This window comes from Bubalus bubalis, chromosome 9 (genome assembly GCF_019923935.1).
Source record: "Bubalus bubalis isolate 160015118507 breed Murrah chromosome 9, NDDB_SH_1, whole genome shotgun sequence".
NCBI classification, from domain to species: domain Eukaryota; kingdom Metazoa; phylum Chordata; class Mammalia; order Artiodactyla; family Bovidae; genus Bubalus; species Bubalus bubalis.
This window is the reverse complement of record NC_059165.1, coordinates 63,394,915-63,420,171: the sequence shown is the minus strand read 5'-3', so window position 1 is coordinate 63,420,171 and position 25,257 is coordinate 63,394,915. Positions and strand designations below refer to the sequence as shown.

The window sequence follows — 25,257 nt, the reverse complement described above, 5'->3', positions numbered from 1 at the left end:
AGGTAATAAGCAGAGCAGTAACGTGGTCTGACTTGCTGGGAGAAATTTTGGCAGTTTGGTTGAAGTAGTCTGTTTGGAATTTACCTAAATAAATGAGGAAACCATCAAAGGAATGACTTAGGTGAGAAACACAGCCCATTTTCTTTTGCAGTTTTATTCTTGGTCAAACTTACATGTATGATTCCACAGCTAAGACTTAGCACTGCCCTCAGAGAGTTTGTAATCTGCGATGGGTAGGGTGAGGGAGCAACTTGATCCTCACATTTTATACACATGAAGGCTGAAATTTAGAGAGGCAGAGCCACCAAGGAGGAAGGGACACAGTGAGGCCTGGGTCTCTTGCTAACTGGCCTCAGGCTCTTTCCTCCTCTTCTGTCTAAGGTGTTTCCTGCTTTGCTGGACACTTACATCTCCCTCAGTTGGGCTTTCAGCTGGGGTATCTGCTTAAGAAAACACTGCCAGGTTTTCTGTAAGAGTTGGGTCGAGAGAGTCTTCATGACATAATTCTCTTCCTAGATGGAGCAGTGACATGCATAGTGGAGAGGCTTCCTGCCCTCCAAGCTCCATGGCTGTCTGCAGACCACAAATGTTATAGTCCTTTGGTGAGCATTGGTATAGCCACAATCTCTAACTCACATAATGGATTATCAGCTCTTTCCTCTACCCCAGAGTGACTGCTGCTGCTGCTGCTAAGTCACTTCAGTCGTGTCCGACTCTGTGCGACCCCGTAGACGGCAGCCCACCAGGCTCCCCCGTCCCTGGGATTCTCCAGGCAAGCATACTGGAGTGGGTTGCCATTTCCTTCTCCAGTGCATGAAAGTGAAAAGTGAAAGGGAAGTCACTCAGTCGTGTCCAACTCTGAGCGACCCCATGGACTGCAGCATACTAGGCTCCTTAGTCCATGGGATTTTCCAGGCAAGAGTACTAGAGTGGGGTGCCATTGCCTTCTTCGGAGTGACTGCTAATGACTGCTAATGAGATAGGCAAGAAAGATATGTTCCTGTGGTATAAACTGATGTCGGAGATTCTTCAGGCCAAGGATCTATGATCTCTGGTTTGTTTGGTCCTTTCCAAAGGAGGTCATCTTACAGCTCTAGAGAACACACATGTCTACTAGCAAAGTTGTCTCTCCTTCCTATGTCATGCTCTTCTTGTGTCTTCCTTGATACTGTGTCCTGGTTTTCCTTCTATCTTTGCATGTAGTCTTAATCTCCTTGTGGCTTCCATCTCCTCTGCCCTTACTTTAAATCTCCTGGATTTATAATCTAGAAGTGTTTCAAAAGTCTGCTGGTAATCAAGTAAAGCATCTGGAGTTCAGGAAGAATATATTTCTGATTGGGTGTGACCCTTCCGTAGACTTGTACAGCAGAAGAACAACCCACATGTCCAGTAGAGATTTGGAGAAGCAATAGATCATGTCACATTGTGTGGCCTCTGAAAGAGTCATTGGGAATACCAGATATCCACATGGAGTGGGAACTCCCAGAAGATGAAAAGAGCGACAATTTGTTTGATTACAGGAGTGCTAATATTAATTGGGGCTTCCAGGTGGCACAGTGGTAAAGAATCTGCCTGCCAATGCAGGAGACACAAGAGACACAGTTTCAATCCCTGGCTCAGGAAGATCCCCTGGAGAAGGAAAGGGCAACCCACTCCGGTATTCTTGCCTGGAAAATCCCATGGACAGAGGAGCCTGGTGAGAAACAGAGGAAAGCGTGTAGAAAAAGAGAAGGGGGTTAGGGGGGCAGTGAGTGGGAGACCTTACGTGTTTAAACAGGTCAGTTAAAAAAGGGCTTCACTCAGAAAAGGATACTTTAGAACACAGACCTGAGGAGGTGAGGAAGCAAGCCATGGCACTGCTCGTGGGGAAAACTCTTAGGCAGAGGGGCCAGCCTAAGTCAAGGTTCTGAAGCAGAAACAGTTTGAAGCCAGGAGGCCAGTGGGGCTAAATGAGAGCAAGGGAGGCGGGACGTGCTGGAAGATGAGGGCACAGAGGTGGAGGGATGGAGGTGGTGGAAGATGAGGGCACAGAGGTGGAGGGATGGAGGTGGTGGAAGATGAGGGCACAGAGGTGGAGGGATGGAGGTGGTGGAAGATGAGGGCCCAGAGGTGGAGGGATGGAGGTGGTGGAAGATGAGGGCCCAGAGGTGGAGGGATGGAGGTGGTGGAAGATGAGGGCCCAGAGGTGGAGGGATGGAGGTGGTGGAAGATGAGGGCACAGAGGTGGAGGGATGGAGGTGGTGGAAGATGAGGGCACAGAGGTGGAGGGATGGAGGTGGTGGAAGATGAGGGCACAGAGGTGGAGGGATGGAGGTGGTGGAAGATGAGGGCACAGGGGTGGAGGGATGGAGGTGGTGGAAGATGAGGGCACAGAGGTGGAGGGATGGAGGTGGTGGAAGATGAGGGCACAGAGGTGGAGGGATGGAGGTGGTGGAAGATGAGGGCACAGAGGTGGAGGGATGGAGGTGGTGGAAGATGAGGGCACAGAGGTGGAGGGATGGGGGTGGTGGAAGATGAGGGCACAGAGGTGGAGGGATGGGGGTGGTGGAAGATGAGGGCACAGAGGTGGAGGGATGGGGGTGGTGGAAGATGAGGGCACAGAGGTGGAGGGATGGGGGTGGTGGAAGATGAGGGCACAGAGGTGGAGGGATGGAGGTGGTGGAAGATGAGGGCACAGGGGTGGAGGGATGGGGGTGGTGGAAGATGAGGGCACAGGGGTGGAGGGATGGAGGTGGTGGAAGATGAGGGCACAGGGGTGGAGGTGTGAGTCCTTTACAGTGAGAGTGGCTCTCACGCTGGGGGAGCTGGGACAGCATTGATGAGTTTGGAGGCAAAGTAGCACGATCTGATTACATTTTCAGCGGATCTAGCTGCTGTGCTGAGCATCTGCTGGGGCACAGGGGTGATAGGGCAGAAGCAGGGGCACCTGGACAAGGCCCCTCACCTCTTTGTGATCAGCCCCTCTCTCCATCTCTGCAGGAGCCAGTTGAACTTGTTAGGGTCCTAAAGTCCTGTCGAACGCTGGTGGAGAGGGAGTCGTGGTTTGGGTGTTTGTATAGCCAGTCTGTCCAAAGGACCACATTCATGAGTCCTGGGGGAAGAGAACCGTGAGCTGTGTTTCTGTGTTTCTCCTGGCAGTGCTCGAGAGTAGTGTTTGAGGCCTTTTTCAGTAAGGGCCTGAGGCCAGTTCAGGCCTCTCCAAGTCTAGGCAGATGAGATGAGATTGTGGACCTTAGGGTTTGCCGCCCGAACAGCACAGTGAACTCCGCGCTCAGTGTGTTTCTCTCACAGGTTGTTAGTAGTAGTTGCAACGTCAAATAATTAAAGAGCTCCAGGAAGTATTTAGAGTCGAGATAATATTCGTCTTATTTTAGAGCTGCTTCCCTGGAATCTGGCACAGTGCCTGGTATATAATATAATGCTTAATAACTAGAATGGATTTGTGGAGGAAAAAACTGAGAAAATGGAAACAGTGCTAACTGAAAACTTACACGAGCAAGTGCCTTTACCACTGCGCTTACCAGGCTACCTGCTCTGTGCCCTCAACGCCGCCTTCCTCCTGGTCCCGTAGAGGAAGGGTCCGTGCTCCTGCTGAGGACCAGCCCTCCGCTGGCCTGCTGGGTCCCATCCCCTCTCGCTACTCAGGAACTTCGCTTCTAAAGTCAGTGGTCCATCCTCAGGCCTCCTGTCACCTGATCTGTCAGCACCATTCAACATAAGTGATCAGTCTGTGGGTCTTGACACAGTGACTTTGGTTGGCTTCTCGGACACCACTCTTACTTCAGTCTCCTTTGCTGGATAAGATTCTTCTTGTTTCCCCATCCTTTAAATATTGCTGTGCCAGAGGGCTTGGTCCTCGGTTCATCCGTTCACATTCACAGTTGAGGTATTGCATATAATTTACTTTTAATGGACTGACATGCCCGAATAATGTTTCCAACCCCAGCCTCTCTGAACTTCAGCATGTATATCCAGTTTGCTACTTGACATTTCCACTTGGAGATCTAATAGATAATCTCAACTGAACTCTTGATTTCCATGTCTTTCTTCAAACTGCTCCTTCCCTGGTCTTTCCTGCCTTAGCTGTTGTTCAGCCACTCAGTTGTGTCCGACTCTTTGCGACCCCATGGACTGCAGCATTCCAGCTTCCCCTTCCTTCACTATCTCCCAGAGTTTGCTCAAACTCATGTCCATTGAGTTGAGATCCCATCCAACCATCTCATCCTTTGTCACCCTCTTCTCCTCTTGCCCTCAGTCTTTCCCAGCATCAGGTTCTTTTCCAGTGAGTCGACTCTTTGCATCAGGTGACCAAAGTATGGGGACTTCAACTTCAGCATCAGTCCTTCCAATGAATATTCAGTATTGACTTCCTTTAGGATTGACTGGTTTGATCTCCTTGCTGTCCTAGGGACTCTCAAGAGTCTTATGCAGCACCATAGTTCGAAAGCATCAATTCTTCCACACTCAGCCTTCTTTATGGTCCAACTCTCACATCCTTACATGACTACTGGAAAAAATCATAGCTTTGACTTGCCAGACCTTTGTCAGCAAAGTGACGTCTCTGCTTTTTAATACGCTGTCTTGATTTGTCATAGCTTTTCTTCCAAGGAGCAAGAGTCTTTTAATTTCATGGCTGCAGTTCCCGCCTTCGAGGAAATCTCTATTATGCCTTTTGAACTAAAACACTTGGAATTTTCCTTGACCATCTTCTTTCTCTTACACTCCACAGACAATCCAGTAGCAATTACTATGATTGATTTTACCTGTAAAATATAACCTACTCTACTACCTCCTCAAAATCAGCCATTTTCCATCTGAATTACTGTAGTGGCCTCCTAACTGGTTTCCCTGTTTCTGCTCTTATTCCAGAGTCATCTGTTCTCTACCCAGCAGGCTGCAATCCACTAGAAAATGAAGTTGTGGGATGTCACTTCTGTGGTCAGAACTACCCAGCCATTTCTAGTCATCTCAGCTCTGTACCATGGCCTCCATGGCCTCCATGGCCTTGCGTGATTGGCCCTGCCTGGCCTTGTGCCCTCTCCTCGGCCATCTTTCCCTTATTTATTCTGTTGCAGCCACACTGGTTTCTTTGCTGTTCCTCAGACTTTGCCAGCTTGCTGCTGAATCCAAGCCTCCAACAGATACTGAACTGTCTTTCTGGAATGCTTTTCACCCAGATGCCTGCAAAGCCTGCTTTCTCTCTTCCTTCAGGTCTCTGTTCATATTTCATCTCATCAAAGGGGGTAGGTGAGAGAGCTTCCTCTTACCAGCTCAACTCCTCTGATAAGATAAAATGTGAACAGAGGCCTGAAGGAGGAGAGAAAGGAAGCTAGGCAGGTATTTATTCAATTTATCTTCTCAAAGAAATTTGAATACTGACTGGGTATTTGAAAATGGATTATTCATTTTCTTTTATGTTTATAGTTCAGTTTTAGAAAAAGAATCCCGATTTCTATTATCTGTCATGGTGAAGCAGTAAACTGGGGAAAAAAAGAAACTATTTTCAGATGTTGGAAATAGCACAGCACTGTGATCCTTCGTGAAGAGAAACAAGCAAGATAAGTCACATGATAGCCCTGTCTTTTTTTTTATCGGAGACACATTTCAATGTGCAGGGTGTAGAGAGGGATCCTAGAAGCATAGAAGCAGTCCCAATGAATTGAAGACACAGAGATTGGAGTTCAGGAAGGTTGAAGTGGTTAGATGTTATATGGCAGGGTTCGAGAGAGAAATGTACTATGCAGAACCAAAAACACAAAACCAAACACAAAACTAGTCCAGAAATTTACATAAGTAAATTACATAAGTAAAATCCTTTTGAATGTTCCCATAATATTAAGTCATGAATGCATAGAGTAAAACAGTATAAACAACAGCCAGAGAGCTGTAAGCTGAATCATTTCTAAGGCTCAGAAACTGTTCACCCAGAGTGGAGAGATGTTTGAGTTCTGACCCTCCAGAATTGAGAGCCTTTGTTGATTACTGAGGCCATTTAGTAGTGACCCCAGATGTGTGTCTCTAGTACAAGGATAATCAATCCTATTGTAAAGCTTCTCCAGATCCACTCTGTGAAAGTCTGAAAAGGACCAAACTCATCTGTAAGAATTTAACAACCTGTCAGAATAAAACAAAGTATCTCTTTGAAGACAATAAAATCTAGATGCTGAACAATATAGCATGGGATGTGTCCATCATTCAATCAGAAATTACTAACTCACCAAGATATAGGAAAAAATGATCCATGTCTGGAGAAAGTTTAGTCAATAACCCAAAAATGATAGAAATGATGAAATTAGGACTTTATAACAGTTCTTACTATAAATACATACATTATGTTCAAGGATTTAAAGGAAAATACAAGTACCACAAAGAGGGAAATGAAAGTTATAAGAAAGAACCAAGTGGAACTTAAAGGGTTGAAAAATACAATATTTGAAATGAAAAATTCATTGGTTGAAGATCAAAATCACAGATGATTCAGAAAAAATGTCAGTGAACTTGCAGCACATAAAGATTGGAAAAAAGTAAAAGAGAAATTTTCTTTTAGGATTCACACAAAATGTTTGTAAATGAAATTTTATGATACCTAGGATTTGACTCAAAATTTTATAGGGTTGGGAGAAGGGAAGTAAGATGAAGCAAAGATTAGCGTTGATTTACTAATTGTTGAAGATGAGAGATTGGCCCAAAGGGTTCATTATAATCTTCTCTTGATATTTCCAATTCTTAAAATTATTTACAATAAAAGTTTGAAAAATATAATCTAGTAAGAAAAAGTAGTTAGAATCTTTCTTTTGTCTCAAATGTAACAGGAAGTAGGTCAATGAAAAATAAGCCTTCCCCTTCATAATACTAATGATGTAACAGTCTTGAAAATTCAGCTTTGCTTTGATGGGTAGAAGCTGGAAGCTGGGACCTCTGTAGCTAGAGATACTTCCCTCTTATTGTGATAATGCCCTGACACCCAGGAAGAGAAATATGGAATCAGGATGACGTCATGACCTAGTAGGAGAATCATGGGAACACGTGATAGGATACCCACTTAAGGGGGAATATGCTTGCACTCGCTAGTCTTATACCTGCTGTCCAGGTGGGATTATGAGGTGAATGAGTGAGTGGTGCTGTAAATCCTTTGTTTTATTCATAAACCCAACATATGAGTTTTTTTTTTTTTTAAACGATGTTTTAATTTGGGTTGCTATAACAAAGCTGCACAGACTGAGTGTCTTATGAACAGAAATTTATTTCTCATAGTTCTGGAGGCTGTAAGTCCAAGATCGTGGTGCCAGAACATTTCGGGTTGCAGATTGCTTGCAGTATCCTCATGTGGCAGAGTGAGGGTAAGAGCACACTCTGGGGTCTCTTTTAAAGGACACTAATCCTATTCATGAGAGCTCCACGCTCATGACCTAAGCACCTCCCAGAGGCCCTACTTCTAATACCATCACATTGGAATTAGGGTCTTAGCATATGAATTTGGGGAGACACGAACATTCAGACCATTGCAAAGTACCTAGTGTTAAAGTGCTTAATTTAGTTAAATTGGAGGTGGGGGCGTTATGCTAGGGAGAATGAGGATAGACTCTGAACGGTGGAAGGCCACAGAACTCACTCTACAACAGGCTTTACTGTTCCTTTGCAACTTGAGTGTCGGCAAGTCCACTAAGTGAGCCTTTGGTTGCAGACTTGCCGGTTGATTAAAAGCTCCTGGGAAGCATGGCATGCTTTCCTGCTTCTGCCCTTTGGGTCAAACCATTCTTCTCCTCATTACCTTGTTATGACTGAGAGATGCAGCTTAAAGGCCGTATTCCAAGTTGTTCCCAGCTTGGGGGTCTATGGGATCTTCTTCAGTGGTTCAACTCTTGTGCTCTTAGGCCAGAAAGGTTGAACATGTGGCACTGTGCAGTCATGTAATTAGCACAGGGCAGGTGTTAGGCTGTCTTTTCAAGTATTTGTTCTTCTGTGAATTTGTTGATTGGTAGTGCAGACACTTTGACCCTGAATATGTTTTGACTCAATGTTTGTGAACATAAACATGACGAATGCTATGCCAATACTGAATTGTTGTTAAGAAAGGCAATTAGGGGTGGGTGGGGTGGTGGGTGGTGGTGAATATCATTAGGACAGTTTAATTAATTGATCAAATCTTGATACTGCATACATTTTTTGTCTTTTTTTGGTTTAGTTTTACTCAAAACATTCTTATCAAATTCAAATCTTTTTGATGTAAATCTTATAATTTATCGATCAAGTTTTGGTTATATACAATATCACTGGTTGTAACTTTTGCAATTTTTCATTGTTTCTTACAAAATCTAATTTTTTTTTTTTTTACCAATCAATTCAGTGTTAGAAAAATCTGTAACACATTTGACCATGTACAGTTTTAGCCATTGTCTGTTTTATCTTGCTTATTTCTACTAGTAATAGTTCTTGTGAGTTATGGAAAAGGAGATACTCTGTCTTGGCTAGTTATTGAGACACCTGGGAATAATTTCCTTGGCAATTCTAGTGGCGGACCTTGACAGCACAAAATATCACCACAAAGAGGAATTTCACAGCTTCATTATGTTCGTTAGCACAGATAATGAGAATATGTTAGTCCTCTAACTTTTTAGATTTTTGTTATTGGTAATTTTCTATGTATCAGTATTCAGTGGTAACAAAAAATGTCTTTTAAACTTGCACTCTTATACTTTTTTCCTAAGGCTACTAGTGGTAGTTGCTCAGTCAACTAACTGAGTTGCCTGACTCTTTGGGACCCCATGGACTGTAATCCAGCAGGCTCCTCTGTCCGTGGAATTCTCCAGGTAAGAATACCGGAATGGGTAGCCATTCCCTTCTCTAGGGGATCGTCCTGACTCAGGGAATGAACCCAGGTCTCCTGCATTGCAGGCGGATTCTTTACCATCTGAGCTGCTAGGCTTCTAGTAGACTATATTTAAATGAATAAGACCACATGTCCCCCCCGACCCCCCACACACAGACACTTTATAGTCACTTTCAATACACATATAATAAAAAGTATGGAATGAATTCCCCCAAACAAATCCTTTCAAAATTGGGATTTATATTGCAGGTCTGTGCACCTTTTATACCAGCACAGATAGAGGCTGACTTTGACTTCTGTGCTGGTCATCTCCTCACCATTTTGTCTGTCAAGAGTGCATTCAAGAGAAGAAGAGCTTCTGAAGTCAGAGTTTAATAAGGGCCTAAAACAACTAGAGGAGGAGAGAATAAAAGACAGAGTGACTTGCTTACCCAAGACCCACTTCATGATGAGCATTTCCGTCCAGGAGAATTGCGTAGTTTTCACTCTGAAGATCTGTTTTGGGTAGTCTGTGAAGGTTTCATTGGGCAGGGTTTTCACGCCTTCAAAGCGGTCTGATGCGTTCACAACTAACAATCCCAAGAAGATTGTGAAAGAAACTGCGTGGGCTACAAATTTCATGAAAGGGCTCCTCAGTGTTCGTCCTAGCTGGAAACAAAATGTGTATAAGGCATGTTAATCTGGAAGCTTCAGGCAGGCACAGGGCTCTCTTTAAAAGGAGTTTGCTGGAAGTTGAACCAGAGAATTCTTCATTTTGGACAGAAGCTGCTCACCAAACCCAGACATTTTCTAGAGTTTTTATGTGAGAGGCTGCTTGACTGAATCCATTTTCTAATGACATTAATTTTTCCTGTTTAGAAAATTTGTTGGGAGTGGTGAGAGAAAGGAGCGACACACTAATGGAACATCATGTTACAGTCTGGCTGCACAGCTACCCATGGCCACATGGATAAGAATTTTATGCTTTTAAATCTAGGAAAAAAATATCTGTTTCAGTAGAATTCAGAAATTTTTTTTTTTTTAAATTACACTTTGGATATGCTCTGTTGTTCTTTGGTCTATTTTCTTGGATTTTAGGTGAGATGATTTATTTTCAGCATTTCTTCTATCCTGGTAAATTTATTTAAAGCTGTACAGTTTGCACTAGGTTCTGCTTTAGCCATGTTCTATACATTTTGACTTGTAGCATTTTCCTTGATACTCAATTATAAATATTTTATAATTTCCCTTTTGATTTCATTTTAAGTCAGAGGTTATTTAGTTTTTAGATACACAGGACTTTCCCCCCTTGCTTTAAAAACTCCTAATTTTATCGCAGTATGTTCAGATCATAGCCTCTATTATACTACTCTAAAACTTCCTGAGCTTTTCATTGTGGCCGAGAACGTGATTAATTTGTGCAGTTCCATGTGAACCCGAAGTGGTCCAAAAGATGCTTTGTTAGGGAGCAGGTATTGGTCACATCTTCTTATCCGTGGCTTGCCATGCAAAGGCCACTTGGATCTCTGAGATGTAACTCGAGGGCTGCCTGAGGGGTCTTGCTGACTCTCGTGAATGAATTCACTTGGGTCTCTTCCAGGTCACCGCTGTCACCCTCACCTAATCTGACCCCTCAGCCAGGTGTGCTAATAAGACAAGAGCAAAGAGGAGGACCTTTTCTGGAACACAGTTCCTTCTCCAGGGCGAATGTTCAGTTACAGTCAGTGACCAATCAATGTTCATGTTCTGCTTCATTCAGGAGTCCCAGAGTGAAATGTCAGCCAGCATATCGAGTATTGGTTCAGCAGAAGATCAACTATAGGGTTTCTCCTGGTGAAACTTCCCTAACTATGACTATATTCAGCATAACATTTATAAGTCAGATGGCTTGATAGTGTTTTTCAATATGCTTCAGTGTGATAATCATTCACTTTAACAGTGCTAGTTATTACTGTGATATTCTAATGCCATAGAACCCATCTGTTGTAATTAAAAATGATAGTTTTTTAAAAAATCATTTTTTTAAAAAACTGCATTTTAAGTCCGAACATTGGAAATCCCTACTTGTGCTGGAAAGGACTTGTTTGGAGTCACCTGTCTTATCAGATTGTCAGATGGCACTAGAATAACTTCAGAAGTGGACAGAGAGGTTTACCTGAAAACCATGAGACCCTTAAACGTCCTATGCATGACATTTCTCTGTAAAGTTTAACCTTGTTATTTACAAGGTACGGACTGTAGATAATTTTTAACCAAAGGTAGATGTACTAAATTCAGGATGCAGAGATTAAATATAAGGACAAATAAAATACCTCATATAAATTCGGTGGAAAAAAAAAAGGAATTTAACCATGTTTCATGTTGACTTATGAATGTGATGTCACAAACCTACTTTGAGTTTTTCAGCATTTTATCTGACTGAGTTGGCATTTTGGAGCCCATTTCCCAGCCAACAAGCTGGGATAATTTGCTGTAGACAGGAGACATTCTTACATAGTCACTGCATGGTTTCCTGTCACTGTGCCCTGGCTGGGGTAGTGGAGGGAGGGGAGGGAAGTGGGAGAATGACTGCAGAGTGGGGAGACGAAGGGTTGAGAGGGCAAGGGATACCAGGTCTGCATGTCCCAGCAGGGTCCCAGAGATGCCAGACAAAGGTGGGGAAGATGGAGACAGACACAGCTGTTAAAAGGATTGACAGCCAAGTTTCCCTACTCCTTAATCACTGGGCTCTAAGTAACATCTCCTGGTGACTACCTGGATGAGGACATGGGGACACCTCTCCATCTTCTCATCGAGGCAGGTACCTGACTGCAGGGATCTGCCACGCAGGTGCACCCTTGTTGGCCCTGGGATTCCCCACAGGAGCTGCTTTGAGAAATTTAATGTTCTCTTTGGCCCCTCACTCAAATAGTTGTCTTCTGGCAGAAAATGCACCTGTCAGAGTTACTGTACTTATTGCAGACCATAAGGAAAATCCCTGATAAGGCCCTTCAGAGTTGTGGAAGGTTACCCTGAACTCAGTCCCCTTTGATTTAAGCCATAGGGAGGAAAAGCGAGGTTAGTAATTGATGCATTTTCCCTATTTTTCTTCTGGTCTTGAAAGCATCTTTTTAGCAGGTAAACATTATAAAGGTCAGATGAGATCAAGTCATTTCAGTGATTTCCTTTTTCTTTTTTTTGGTGACATTTCCTATTTGTCTCAATTTTTTGAAGCAAATTATGCTTGGGGAAAATTTGCTCCTTTCACAAGGCTACCAGGTGAACCAAAATAAAGGAGAAAAGTTAACCAGTATATACCTGCTGCTCTTAGTTGTGGAGTCATTAAATCTGGATCAGATAACAGTGTTAGGTGTAAAAAGAGGTGGAAGAGCTTCAGAAGACATAGGCCTTGGTGTGCTCTGCTAGAAGAGCACAGCTGGTGAGTCTGAGACGTGGGCTCAGGCAGCTGCATCATTACTTGGCCCTGATGAGCTGACAACATATCAGGAAACCCAAGCTTGCAGCCCTAAGTCTCTGGCTCACCCCAGACTTTCTGGGTGCAATTCTTTTACTTTGAGAAACAGATGAATATGAGAATAACTGAGTAGTTCTCCCAAATTAGCTCCAAATGAACTTCATTCTCCAGCCCTCAGGGTGGGCACCTGCTTTTACTTGTTGACACCCCTCTGTGTTTAGTGGCACTGGGCTCTTGGCCCACAAGTGGAAGCAGTTAATGGGGACCTTGCAGCCACAAGCCCACGAGGCAGGCCATGACTGCAGGAGAGCATGCAGAGACTGTTGCCAGCATCTTTCCTCACTCAGAGCCCCCAGTCTTTCTCATCAAATGCCACCCTCACTCGCTGTCTGCTGCCAGTGGCCACAAGCAAGGGCTTAGTGTACACGCTGTGCAAAGCTGAATCAGCTGAGGCAGACTTTGGATCAAGCATTTTCCAAAAGAAACATACAAGGCTGGAGTGGTTCTCAAATTTTTGAATGAGCTTGACTAAATTCGTGGCAGATTACTCAGAATGCTCCCTCAAAAATTCTTTTTAAAAATCTCTAACCCAGGGCTCAGAAATCTTCCTTCTTTGAAGTGGGGAGTATATGTTCACTCAGCACATGGTGTCTCTGATCATGGTGTTTTCACATTACCATATGATTCTACTCTTTGTCCTGGGGGCTGAAGAGGTGCTGAGTAATAGTGGGTTATAAAGGTAGGGCTTCTACGGAAAGAAGACGAATGAGTAGTGAAAATCACATGGTGATTTTGACTCCTCCCTTCTAGAAAAGCCCTGCTAACTATAAAGCTCTGAATCAGATTCATTCCAAGGTCAGTAGTCAGCAGCTAAGATCTTTACATCCAGCACTGAAGGCTGTAAAGCTGGCGATGTGACTGGGTGATTGGGAATGCTGGGATGTGTATGTGCACATGGACAGTGGCTAAGGTCAGGTCTCTGCAGCAGAGACCCTGGCTTTAAATCACAGCTCTGTGGTTTTTGGCAAGTTTCTTAATCCCTTTGTGTCTCACTGAAGGCACCTGTAAGATGGGGATAAAATAGTACTTATTGCATAGAGTTGATATTGGGAATGAATTATTTAACATGTGCAGTGCAGCATAGCTACTGGCCTATAGGAAATACTATAGTATGTGGCACTGGAGAGCCTTAGGCAGTTCTCCTAAGGGGAAACTTAAAATCGACTGACTAAAAAAAAAAGACCAAAAAAAAAAAAAAATCGACTGACTCTTGAAAAGCTTGTGTGCAAGGATTCACAAAGGGAGACCTCTATAGCATCCTTATGTATTTATGTTATGAGCCCTTTGGGGAACTATCTATGGACAAGTTGATGACGGACACTGCAGGTGATGGAGCTAAAACAAGCTGTAAGAGTTGGGTCTTCCCTTCAAAGTGGCTGACTTTCTAGTGGAGACAGAATCAAGCAAAACCCTGGTAGGAAATGGGTGGAGAGATGGGGAGAGAATTTTGTAGGGCTCAGACTTGGCTAAGGATGAGGTGGTCAGCCCTCTGGCACTCGTAAGTCCTCTCCCAGCAGGGTGACATGTGATGGACCCTCTGTCTGGATTTGAGGGCAGCAGCTATTAGAACAGAAGAGCAGAAAATGCTCTATTTCCTGGCACAGATTTCCCCTCTGTGGCAATGCTTTAAATATTGCATTAGGATTTTTATTTAATCGTGTGTCACTCCAGTATTCTGGCCTGGAGAATTCCATGGACTGTATTAGTCAATGGGGTCGCAAAGAGTCAGACGTGACTAAGCGTCTTTCACTTCATTTTCGGCTCTCTGGTAGCTACAGATGAGGAGGATACAAAGACCTGTGGAGGCACTGTCCTCTCTCTGTCTTGTCTCTGGACAACATTGCAGCTTTGTCAAGGCTGGGCCTTCAAAAGCTATAGTCTCTCGTTCCTTTCTAACTAGATGATTTTGTTGGGATGAGGCTAAGGCGGTTTAGGGAAATGACTAACATTTTAATATTTCTACATGCAAGAGTTATGAACTGTTACACTGCACAGTGCAAAGACATCAGGTAGGAGTCTAAAGTTGTTTACAGCTCTCGCTTTCCAAGTCTGTGTACTAATTAATAAGGACAGCTGGACCACAAGGGTTAACAGGTAACAGAGGTAGACAGCTTCCCCTCTTGTACTTGTATAACTAGAACTTGTGCAGTTCCTCAGCACTCTTGATGCCGACTTCTGCCATCTACCTGCTGCTGAGAGATCTTTTGAGCCCTTGAGGATGATGGTTATTTTCTCAGCTCTCAGATTTTAACAGACAGACAACCTAAATTATGCATCAGAATGGGAAATCAAAGGATGGAAAACAGTGCAATCAGTCATACAAGCTCTTTGGCATGGCAAAAGAGCTTTATCCTTGTTTAGAGGATAAAGAGCTCTCTAGGAAGAGATTTACCTGAGAGCATCCATGTGAACAAGAACTCACTGACCCTTCAGTGGTGAAAAGATGAAAAATCACTGTTCTCTTTATTGACCCTGACAAACCAGTGCCGTGTTCCAAACCTGTAGTTATTACCGTATGTACGTGTCTGTGACTTGGTTACCCTCTTTAGTCTCCGTGTTAGTAAGCTCAACTCCTGTTGATACTCTTCACCTATATCATCTCCTTATTCAGCTGTCTTTTAGGGACCCTCAGAAACTTAAAAATATAATGGACAGCCTTGGGAATTCAATAGGAAAGATATGATGAGGTTATTCTGGCAGGCTCAGAAATTTTGGTCCCTGATAGTTGTTAAATTTGGACAACAACTTTTAGGAAGTAAATGTACCATTAAGTTGGAAACAGAAATCTCAACATTTGCTAGACATGGATGGACATTAGCAGATTGATGAGGTTTAGCAGTGACATTTTATGAATACATTTATAAAAGCATCAAAAGTCTAATTTCTTTGAGGGAGGTATAGTAAAGCTCTTAGCACATGGAATTGCTAGAATGACTGGCTTTTCTATAGAATTACTGGACAGATATAAAGGCACGACCCGTGGGTGGAGAGACACCAGCAACTTAACAGAGTTCCCCACTGGGGCACTCCTCTTGGGGACCAGGGGCCTTTAGAGAGGACTGGTTTCTTTACACAGAAGATGTGACTTCTCTGTAATCCTCAGGAATCTAATGTCTCTGCCAAACTTGGAAAGACTTCTTTCTAAATGGTGAAAGAAAAGACTAAAATATCTTGACTGTTTTATCTGTCCTTTGGCTGCCTAAGAGTGAGTTTGACAAGTTCTTTAATGAGGAATCTTTCCTTGGAATGAGCATTGCCACAAAAAATTATCTCATGCTGTGGAATAATGCTTGTCACTTAGCTGTGAACACACCCTCCACTGCACTGAGCTCAGAGTTGGAGCCCAGAAAGTGCAAAGAAACCACAAGTGGCTTAATGGCAACCTCAGGTTTATCTCAAGTGCTGTTTTTGTTCTTTGTCTTGGACATTTCAGGAACACAAAATGTTGATCAGACAAGTATTTGAACAGAGGAGAGGAAGCTCCAGCCATGGGGCCAAACTTTGCTGTAATCATTACTTCTAAAATATTCCAGAGGACTACTATAGAACCCCTGTGTTCTATAGTGACATCTGTCCCTTGAATTTACTGGGTTACTGGGTCCACAGAAAGTCCAAGATTTCTCCCACTTCCACCATCCTCCCCTTTTTTTGGCATCACATCTGCATGATATTGACTTCTCAGATCTACTTAAAATGTAAAAAATGTAGTCATCAGCTGGCAGATCATCCTTTCTGAATGTTTCCCCAGGTCGGTCGAGGCAAACTGTCACATGTAGTTTAATGACAAAAGTCAGGGTAGGCAGTGTTTGGCTGTAATTTTAATGACTGATGTCCTAGAATTAGTTGGGGGCTTATAAAGGCAAAGTCCCCATCCATCTCTGGATGAAGGCAGTGATCTAACTTGCAGTACAGACTAGATGATACCAATATGAAAACAAGTGCCTAAAATCAGTGACCACTGCTGATCCAGTTTTAAATCTGGCTAGTCTTTTTTCATTCACTGTGCTTTTTCCAGCTCATGATAAAGGACAGAAAAGATTGTTTTCCCATCCGTATGTATCATTTGGGGAATACTGGTTTAGCAAATCGGAGAAGGCAATGGCAAATCTGTGCCATGGTAGAGGTGCAGGCATAGAAACAAAATCCTCAATAGATATAAGATTGGACATCACAAATATTCAGTATGAGGACTTTTATTTTTAATACTATTCTACAGGAGAAGGAGTCTGAGTCCTGATTACATTCTCTGATACCCCTTCTACTCTAAGGCAGTCACTCCATTGCCCCCCTTTTTAGGCAGACTCATTAGCAGATCTGAAGCCCATCTTCCTGGCATGAATTTTCTCATGGTGGGGCTGACAAGAGGATCCATTCACCGATGACACTTTTATTAACTGCATTAGCCGACCAGATTCCCCATGGAACTAATCTCCCTGTAGTCATATTTCTACCGAATGTTGATTACCTAAGCTTAGTTCTTTTTGTAATAAATCACTGAGTAAATGCAGCTTTGGAACCTCTGATGACCATGTAACCCACGAAATATATTTCAGAATTTCTGCATGATTAGTCTTAATAGGCACTCGCTCTTGCCTGAAGCTGGAGTGACCACTGGTGCCTTCTGTGGCTTTGAATCAGAAGGGCTGTAGGGATGGTGAAACAGGAGGTGTGGCAGCTTGGAACCTGCAGATCTCACTTCTTCTGTTCCAGGCAGGAACCAGATAGCCCCCTTTCTGAAGCAAAGAACCTAGCATGGTGCCTTTCCAGCTCCCCTCCTTTTTTCTTTGGCTGTTTTTCTTCTCATGACCTAATTAGCTGCCCATGTGGGCCAGAACCCAGACAAGGAAGCTGGGAAACAAGGAAGATGTTGAGGTGGATCTGCAGTGCCCCAATATGAGAAGCCTTTGATTCTCAGCAACCAGTCATTTCTCTTTCCTGAATCTGCTTGTAAAGTGTATGCATCCTAATTGAGAGTGTGAAATGAGGTGTTCCATGAATGGGGCTTAGCAAAAAGAAAGTACTCAGTAAGCACTGGCTGTCCATGCTCTGATAGCCCTCCTACTCGAAGGCAGTCAGTTCATTGTCCGCCTGGCTAGGCGGCCTCATTAGCAGACCTGAAGTCTCTGGCCCATCGTCCTGGCGTGAGTTTTCTCTTGGTGGATCCGACAAGAGGATCCATTCATTGATGACACTATTGACTGCATTAGCTTATCAAATTCCCCATGGAACTAGTTCCTGTCATCATTATTATAATTATTATTACTGTGGGGTTTTAGGGTGTGTTTAGGACGTTGCATAATTAGAAAAGGAAAAGTGCCTTTATTCCCCCTCTATTCTGTTATTGATCAGATTATGCCTCATGTATATAAAAGTTTCCACGTTATCACTCTTCTGGCTTTTAAGAAAATGATTTAAAAAAGCAAACCTTAATATTTTCCCTCTTAAGTGATTTTCTACTTTCGTTGGGTATCTCAGGGCTATTTTCTTCAAATGTGGGAAATGATGAGCTGCATATTTGGACAAAATGGACTTCACGTTATGCTAAGTAGAGAGAAGAAATAACCGCAAAGACATGCACCTTAAGCAGTCTGTACCTTGCTGCACGGAGCAATCCAATAGGCTATGGCGAGAAAAGGGAGGCCTAGGGAGACTCCAAAGACAGCCAGGAATTTCACAGCGATAGACTGTTGACGTAAGCCTGAGAGATTTTCATACCACATGGTAAGCAATTGCTGTTGACAGTTAGGATGAGCAACGAACTGTAAAAACAAAACAAAAACAAAAAGAAAACGCAAACAGGAAAATGGCATCGGTAGCACTTGAACAGTACATGGCCTCTGAGTAGCTCAGGGCTGACATGTTCCCCTGGGGCGGGGGTGGCCTGTGTGTTAGAGAGGGAGCAGCTAGGTCAGGTACCTGCTGGGCCCCTCAGACTTGGGGATGCTGGGGCCTTTGTGCTGTGGCCAGAGCTCTCACAGGACTGGCTGCATCAGGGCTTGGCAAACTGAGGTCCCTGAGAAATCTCAGGCACAGAAAACAATAGCCAGCTTTCTGGGCAAACGCTTGTCTCCAATTCCAGGAGACTTATCTCTGGGCAGAATTCATATGGGAGTCAACATGTTGGAATAGATGGAGCCTGAATGGGGTTTTAGAGTCAACATGAGTTTGACTTTTGCTTCTACCATTTACTAGCCAGGTGGCCTTGGGCCAGCTACTTAACCTCTCTGAGCTTCAATACTGTCCTCTGCAAAACAGAGTCTGTCACATTGTTCTGTAAGATTGCATGAGATACTGTAGAAAAGTTGCTCTCTCATTTCCTAACCTTGTGTGTTTCCAGATGACACGCTCACCCTCCTCAGCGTTCTCTCCCGGGATTTTAGTGGTGTTGGGCTTGGGTCCGTGTCGCTTGCTGTGGCATGCTTGAGCCCTGATACACTGCGTCCCCACACAGTAGCCTCTCCCTGCCACCTCCCTTCTCTTGGAACTGCCTTGCCCTAGTGGCTGGGTTACAAGATGGGACATTTTGTATTGTGTTGATCTTACCCCTCTTGACAGATGTTGGACCAAGGGTAAAACCCAGACTTAAACTGGATCCATTGGGTTTTCTCAGCTGTGTATTTGAGCCTGTGATCAAGAGAGGCAGTCTTTTTACTTACTGAGGAGTTAATGTGTGGCCTTGAGAGATCTGGGTGGCTATCTTCCACTGTGTGGACTAAGTAGCAAAACAAGCCAGTTAAAGACCGAGAAAGAAGAATGAAGTTGTCTAGAAAGATGCTCCTACCCCCTCTGAGGCCTGGTTCCACTTTGCCCACATGGTCCACGAGACACCTGTAGATTCAAATACAGCATCTTCCTTTTTCTGTTTGATTCAGCAGGTTGACTTGAGTTGCTGCAACCAAACATCCTTTACCTACAAATATTTGGTGCTACTTGGCCACTTGTCCATTTGATTCTGTCTTGGCCAGTAGAAACTGGCAATAGGCAACATTTAAGTAACATTTATGGGAATAAAGTATACAGTTGAGAAAATTATGCTCCTTAGCTTATTTCCTCCCTGTGACAAAGGTGAGCCAGTATTTGCTTTAGGCAGCCCTGCTCTTTGGCCCCATCAGGATAGCCATGTGCCATTAGATAGATATCTGCCATTAGAACAGATAGACTGAACATTCTTCAAAGAGAGTGACTTTTCAGTGGATCATAATGTCCCAATTTTTATCCTGTTTGCCTCACTGGGTATTAAGAGGACATATACAGCAATTTCTGGGAAATGCAAAACATTCCCTTTTCATTATAAGAACAATAAAAATAGAGCTATTAAAAAAATTCTCAACGCAGATGGCAACCACTGCTTGTTTCCAGTTTCTGGGAACTCACAGTAGCGGCCAAATGATTTGTGAGGATGCTATCAAAGCTTTATTTGGCCCTGCAGCAGCCCCTGGTGATACTATTACTCAATCATTAGCTGCAAATGAGGCTTTTTGGGAGGTAGCATTATTAGATTCATTGCAACCGTTGTGGTTTTTCCCTTCAACAACCAGAGCAACAGATTCTCCTCAACCCAGGTAGGAACCCTCAGGTCATACTATGGTTTCCTGTGCCCTTGCTGGATCACCACAAAGTGGAGCAAACAACAAAACATCCTACACGTGTTTTGGTAATTCTCAGAGCCTGGTCACAACACGGTCCCATGACAGGTTGACTTGCGGACATGAGGGGCAGTCAGTTTTGTTTTTCAACAGTTAACCTTCTCTGGGTGCTGACGTGGCCCTGCTCAGGAGCAACGCCCAGTGCCATGAAGTAGCGGAGATTGCTTGGCTCACCCTGTGGCTCCCTGCACTGTGGCTGCTCTGGGAGGACCCTCGTCCTGATCCTCACCATTGGCCTCTCTGTCTTTATCTGGGGAGGGCCCTTCCATGCACCTTCTGCTGCCTCCTGCAGACAAACCAGCATAACAGATTGGGCAGCAGTGCAGGAAGGGGAGAAATTCTGAGAGAGGACAAAGTGGGAACCATTCCCACTCGCCCTCACCTACCACAGAGGACAGTGGACCCAACTTAAACAAGAGAGGCTTTCTTGAGACTCTGTTCTCCTCTGATTAGGGTTTTGTTAATTTCCACAGTGTCATTTCTTCCTCCGTAATAAAGCAACCTAGCTCCAAACGTGCTATTTATTTGTAGACAGACTTTATAGCATAATGCTCCCAAAAAGCTGATGGTAGCTGATAGCCAAAGCCCAAATTGTTATTTATCTTTACATGGGCACTTTTCTGTATTTGTAGCAGGACTTAGAAGACAACCTCATGACAGATAATTCAGTGTGTATTAGAGAATTTTTTCCCACTGTGCTTTTGAAGCACAGAGAAACGTTCCTAACCCAAGGGAGATGAGAGTAACATGAAGCACACTATCAAGACACAATGAACACCCTAAGCAGAAGAGCAGTCAGCCAGGGAACAAAGGCAGGAGCAGGGGGAGAATTTTCAAAAGCAGCATCAGAGAGAAACAGAGGAAGAAAAGCCCACAGCTAGATACGATAGAACAGGAACTCAGAAAAACAGTGTAGTCTTGGCCAGCTTTTTTTGCCATCTGGCCCACAAGAGGGTGGATTGATCAAAGGATGGATTGCCCAGGCCATTCCTGCCCCTCAACCATTCTGGACTGAGAGTATGCTACGCGGTTATGAAAGTTCTTCAAGGGAATAACTGGTTTGACCACCTCAGCTTTCCCATCTATGTGATTCATACTCTTCCTCACAGGGAGTAATGACCTGGAGCTGAAAATATGAAAGATAGGCTTACGTGGAGTGCAGCAGCCTGTCAAGTGAATATATGTCAGACCGTACCCACAACTGTGTTGGGTTGTTCCAGAGAACTAGGCTGAGGCTGGGAGCTAAGAAATTAAATTGGAAAGAGAAACAGAAGGGAGCTCTGAGACAGAATACCCTGTACTGGTAAAGGAGACTGGGAAACAGGACCTGAAGGCCGGGCGGGACTAGAATTCATGTGGCTCCTGGTTTTTGAGTCCATCTCAAGCCAGTTATTGTGGTTGCATGTTTGACCAGCCTTCATGTTTAGTATAATATTTATACCCAGAGCTGGTTTTCTGTAAATATCTCACCTAAACTTCCTATTCCTCCCAGCCCCTGGTGACTTTTTAGTGAGAATACAGTACTGGCATATGGGGACTCGGGCGTATTGGCCAAATCCTGGCTCTTAATTTGCTTTCAGATGATCCATTCATTGTTATTTTTCTTTTATAGCCTGAAGGAAGAGTATCCCCTTCACTCTTTTCACTGCTTTATATTCATTTACAAGGAAATATCTGATATTTTAAGAATAAATAGTTGAAGACTATCAACATTCCTTAACTAACTGTTGAGTATTTTTTCAGACTGTTTCATGGAATGTTAGCACCCTTGGGCCATGTATTCCTGTTACAACAGACTTTCCTGACGGGGGTGTGTTTAAGTGTGTGGACTGGAGCAAGGCTGTCCGGGATCAAGTTCAGGTCCTGCCACACACTGGCCACATGATCTTAGATCATCGACGCTTCCCATGTTTGGTTTCTTTTTTCTGTAAACTGAGGCTAATAATGAAGATTCAGTGAGTCAGTATTTGTAAAGTGTTTAGCACTGCTGATGCTGCTGAGTCGCTTCAGTCGTGTCCGACTCTGCGCGACCCCATAGACAGCAGCCCACCAGGCTCCGCCGTCCCTGGGATTCTCTAGGCAAGATCACTGGAGTGGGTTGCCATTTCCTTCTCCAATGCATGAAACTGAAAAGTGAAAGTGAAGTCGCTCAGTCGGTTCGACCCTCAGCGACCCCATGGACTGCAGCCCACCAGGCTCCTCCATCCATGGGGTTTTCCAGGCAAGAGTACTGGAGTGGGGTGCCATTGCCTTCTCTGATGTTTAGGACAGTACTTGGCAAATAGTAAGCACTGCAGTGGTATTTAATACATAAAATCAAGCCCATGATTCTCCTTTCTGAAATTTCCCATTTTCCTCCCTCCTTCCTCCTCTTGTTTCTGTGCTCTCCTCCTCTCTGGCTGTGGTTCTACTCCACCCTCCTATTTTCATTCTGTTCTCTGCGTGGTTTGAGCGGAGTCTCTTGAAGTGTTGTTGCCTTTGGAAAGGTTCGAGTAGCCAGGCAGATGAGTGAGGCCACGCCTTCTCTAGCCTATGCCTCCCTCCTCATCCTCCAGTGAAAGTGCAGTTTAGTTGATGCAGGCAATTGGCTGAAAACGAACTGGTCTCCACGAGGGCAGCCAGGGTCACTGTCAGGTCTCTTCAGCTCCGTGCTGAAGCTCCCCCCACCATGGACTGCAGCACAACAGGCCTCCCTGCCCCTCACCATCTCCCAAAGTTTGCTCAAGTTCATGTCTGTTGCATCAGTGATGCCACCTTAAAGACTGTTATATCTTGCATTTGCCTCTTTTAGGGGTAGGGGAAAAGGGCTACGTTTGAGCTCAGAGGCTTTGAGGTTGTGTGATCTCCATATCCATTAAACCCAGATCTTTCTGACACTAGGTCTCATTTACCGAATAATGAGATGTGGCAATGCATGATTTGATAAGCTGAAGAATAACTTAGCTAGAGAAAAAATTTATGAAATCCAGTGCTTATAGAGAAAATGACTCTATTTTCTGCAGAAAAGCCATCAAAGGCTGATGTCCAGTGTGACTGTGATCAGGATTTTTCACTTAGCTCATCACTAGCCTTTCCTTATAGAAATCTTTTTACCCCTTGCCCTGAAAACTGTCTACACAGGTAGAGAGAGACAGGTACTATACTAGTCAAGTGGCTTTTTTTAGTGTGGACAGTAAAATGGAATTAGAATAACTCTGTGTTGCCACTGCCTATTTGAATCTTCTCATAGGAGTGGACATCTCATAGGACGGGGAAGCCTGGTGTGCTGCAGTCCACGGGGTTGCAAATAGTTGGACAAGACTGAGCAACTGAACAACAAGAGACAATAGGAGTGGATCCAATGGTGCTAATGTTACTCTGTCCCATTTTTGTCTTGGCAAAGTTCTCAAGTCATAGAAATTGAGGAGGGAAGAAGAGACATGGAAATGTTGATTGTTGACTAGTTTAGCTTGTTGGTTCATTTGTTCATTCATTCATTCCAGCATACTTCTCCCCACTGCCACCTCTTACCAGTTGCCGTGTTTAGCACTGGAAATAAAAAGCAGTTGCAGTCCTTGTCCACAGGGAGCTCTTGGCTCTGTGACCATGTAAGTGGAGTAGGGCTCAGCAGGAACACCACCAGTTCCAGAGTAGACCTTCCATGAATAAGCAAACACGGAATGCTCATCCCATCAGTGTGCTTTCTCCTGGATTTCTCCCTTTTGTGAGACTTATTATTGAGAGTCCCACATCCATGGCACAGCTAGTTGCTTTGCCTACAAAGATAACCTTCACTCTGTTCTCTGTGCAAGCAGTTAGCAGAATGGTTACATGCAAAAGCTCAGGTTGGATGATCCTGGTTCAAATCCAGATACGACCCTTTCTAGTTGTGTGACCCTGAGCAAGCCTCTTCACTGCTTCTAGCTTTGTGGTCCATGAGAGAGGAAAGTGTGTGTTGGGTGCTCAGTACATGGCCTGGTGCTTGGGATTTAGGGTGGGCATTGGTATTCTTGCTGTTCCTGCTACCCATTCTGTTCCCCCTCCAGGGCTTTCAGTAGTTCTCTTTGCTCTTCCCTTTGCTGAGTTTACCCAGCAGCAGAGTTTTGAGTGACCATGGTGATTTTAGAGTTAAACATTCCTGAGGAAACTTAGTATGTTTGATTACAATAAAAAAGAAAGCAGAAGTTGTCATTGTTTTATTAAGTTTTAAATCATGGAGCATTCTAGTGTGGAGTCAACACCATCACCATGTTCCCTGAACCTATCTACTTAGCTACGCAGCTCATGAATGGCCACTACAGGAGGATAATCTGTGATAGTTCTAAATGATGGTGGAGAGTGAGAAGGAAAAGGTGTGGGGCTTGGAGCTTCGGGTAGGAAGCCTCAAAAGTCATACCTCTTTCAAGGAGCCTCTAAGCATGGGCACTATCAGGGGAAGGACTGATGCTGAAGCTGAAACTCCAATACTTTGGCCACCTGATGCGAAGAACTGACTCACTGGAAAAGACTCTGATGCTGGGAAAGATTGAAGGCAGGAGGAGAAGGATGACGACAGAGGATGAGATGCTTGGATGACATCACTGACTCGATGGACATGAGTTTGAGCAAGCTCCAGGAGTTGCTGATAGACAGGGAAGCCTGGCGTGCTGCAGTCCGTGGGGTGGCAAAGAGTCAGACACAACTGAGTGACTGAACTGAACTGAACTGAAGCATGGGCAGTAGACAGTAAAATGTTTTAAAATCACAGCTTGAGTGTTTTTACAGTTCATAATTGAGGACCTAGTATATGAAGGAACTTTGGTTACGCTATCTGTAATCTTCACAATAACCCTCCCAAAATGGATGTATTATGTACATCCTCATATACAAATGAGGATGTGTTATCAACCCCATCTTTCAGTTGGAACTGAGGCTTGGTGAGTTCAGGTTGCGCACAGTTCCACAGCTGGAGAATGGTGTAGTCGGAGTTCTAACTCAGGTTTGTCTGATTCCAAAACCTGGGGTCTTTTCATGAGTAAGCTCCCTCTGGAATTCTCTTGGTTTGGTTGGCTTGGAGTGTAGTCCTTCCTGGTCTTTGTTCTTTGTCACAAGTAAAACAATAAAAAGCAGACATGTACAGAGCACTCATACGGATCAGGCCCTGTGCTGAGCACTGTGAACATTCTCTCGTTTAATTCAATATGCCCATTATACAGCTGATGGTGCTGTGACTATCAGATCTGACTCCAGTGTGAACATTTCCTAACCACCTTATGCTGCCTTTCTCAGCTGAAGTTTCCTGCATCTTTTCTGGGTCAGATCCCTGTCAG

At 44.1% G+C, this 25,257-nt stretch overlaps 1 protein-coding gene across 1 annotated transcript in view; it reads right to left on the bottom strand.

Moving 5' to 3' along the window:
• TRPC7 (transient receptor potential cation channel subfamily C member 7) overlaps window positions 1–25,257 on the bottom strand; it is a 144,123-nt gene that overhangs the window by 50,160 nt on the left and 68,706 nt on the right. Inside the window, exons 4-5 of the mRNA XM_044948711.2 lie at window positions 17,918–18,082; window positions 9,262–9,478 (exon numbers count right to left, since the gene is read on the bottom strand). Coding sequence (XP_044804646.1) covers window positions 9,262–9,478; window positions 17,918–18,082 — 382 coding nt within the window. The remainder of the gene's footprint in view (window positions 1–9,261; window positions 9,479–17,917; window positions 18,083–25,257) is intronic.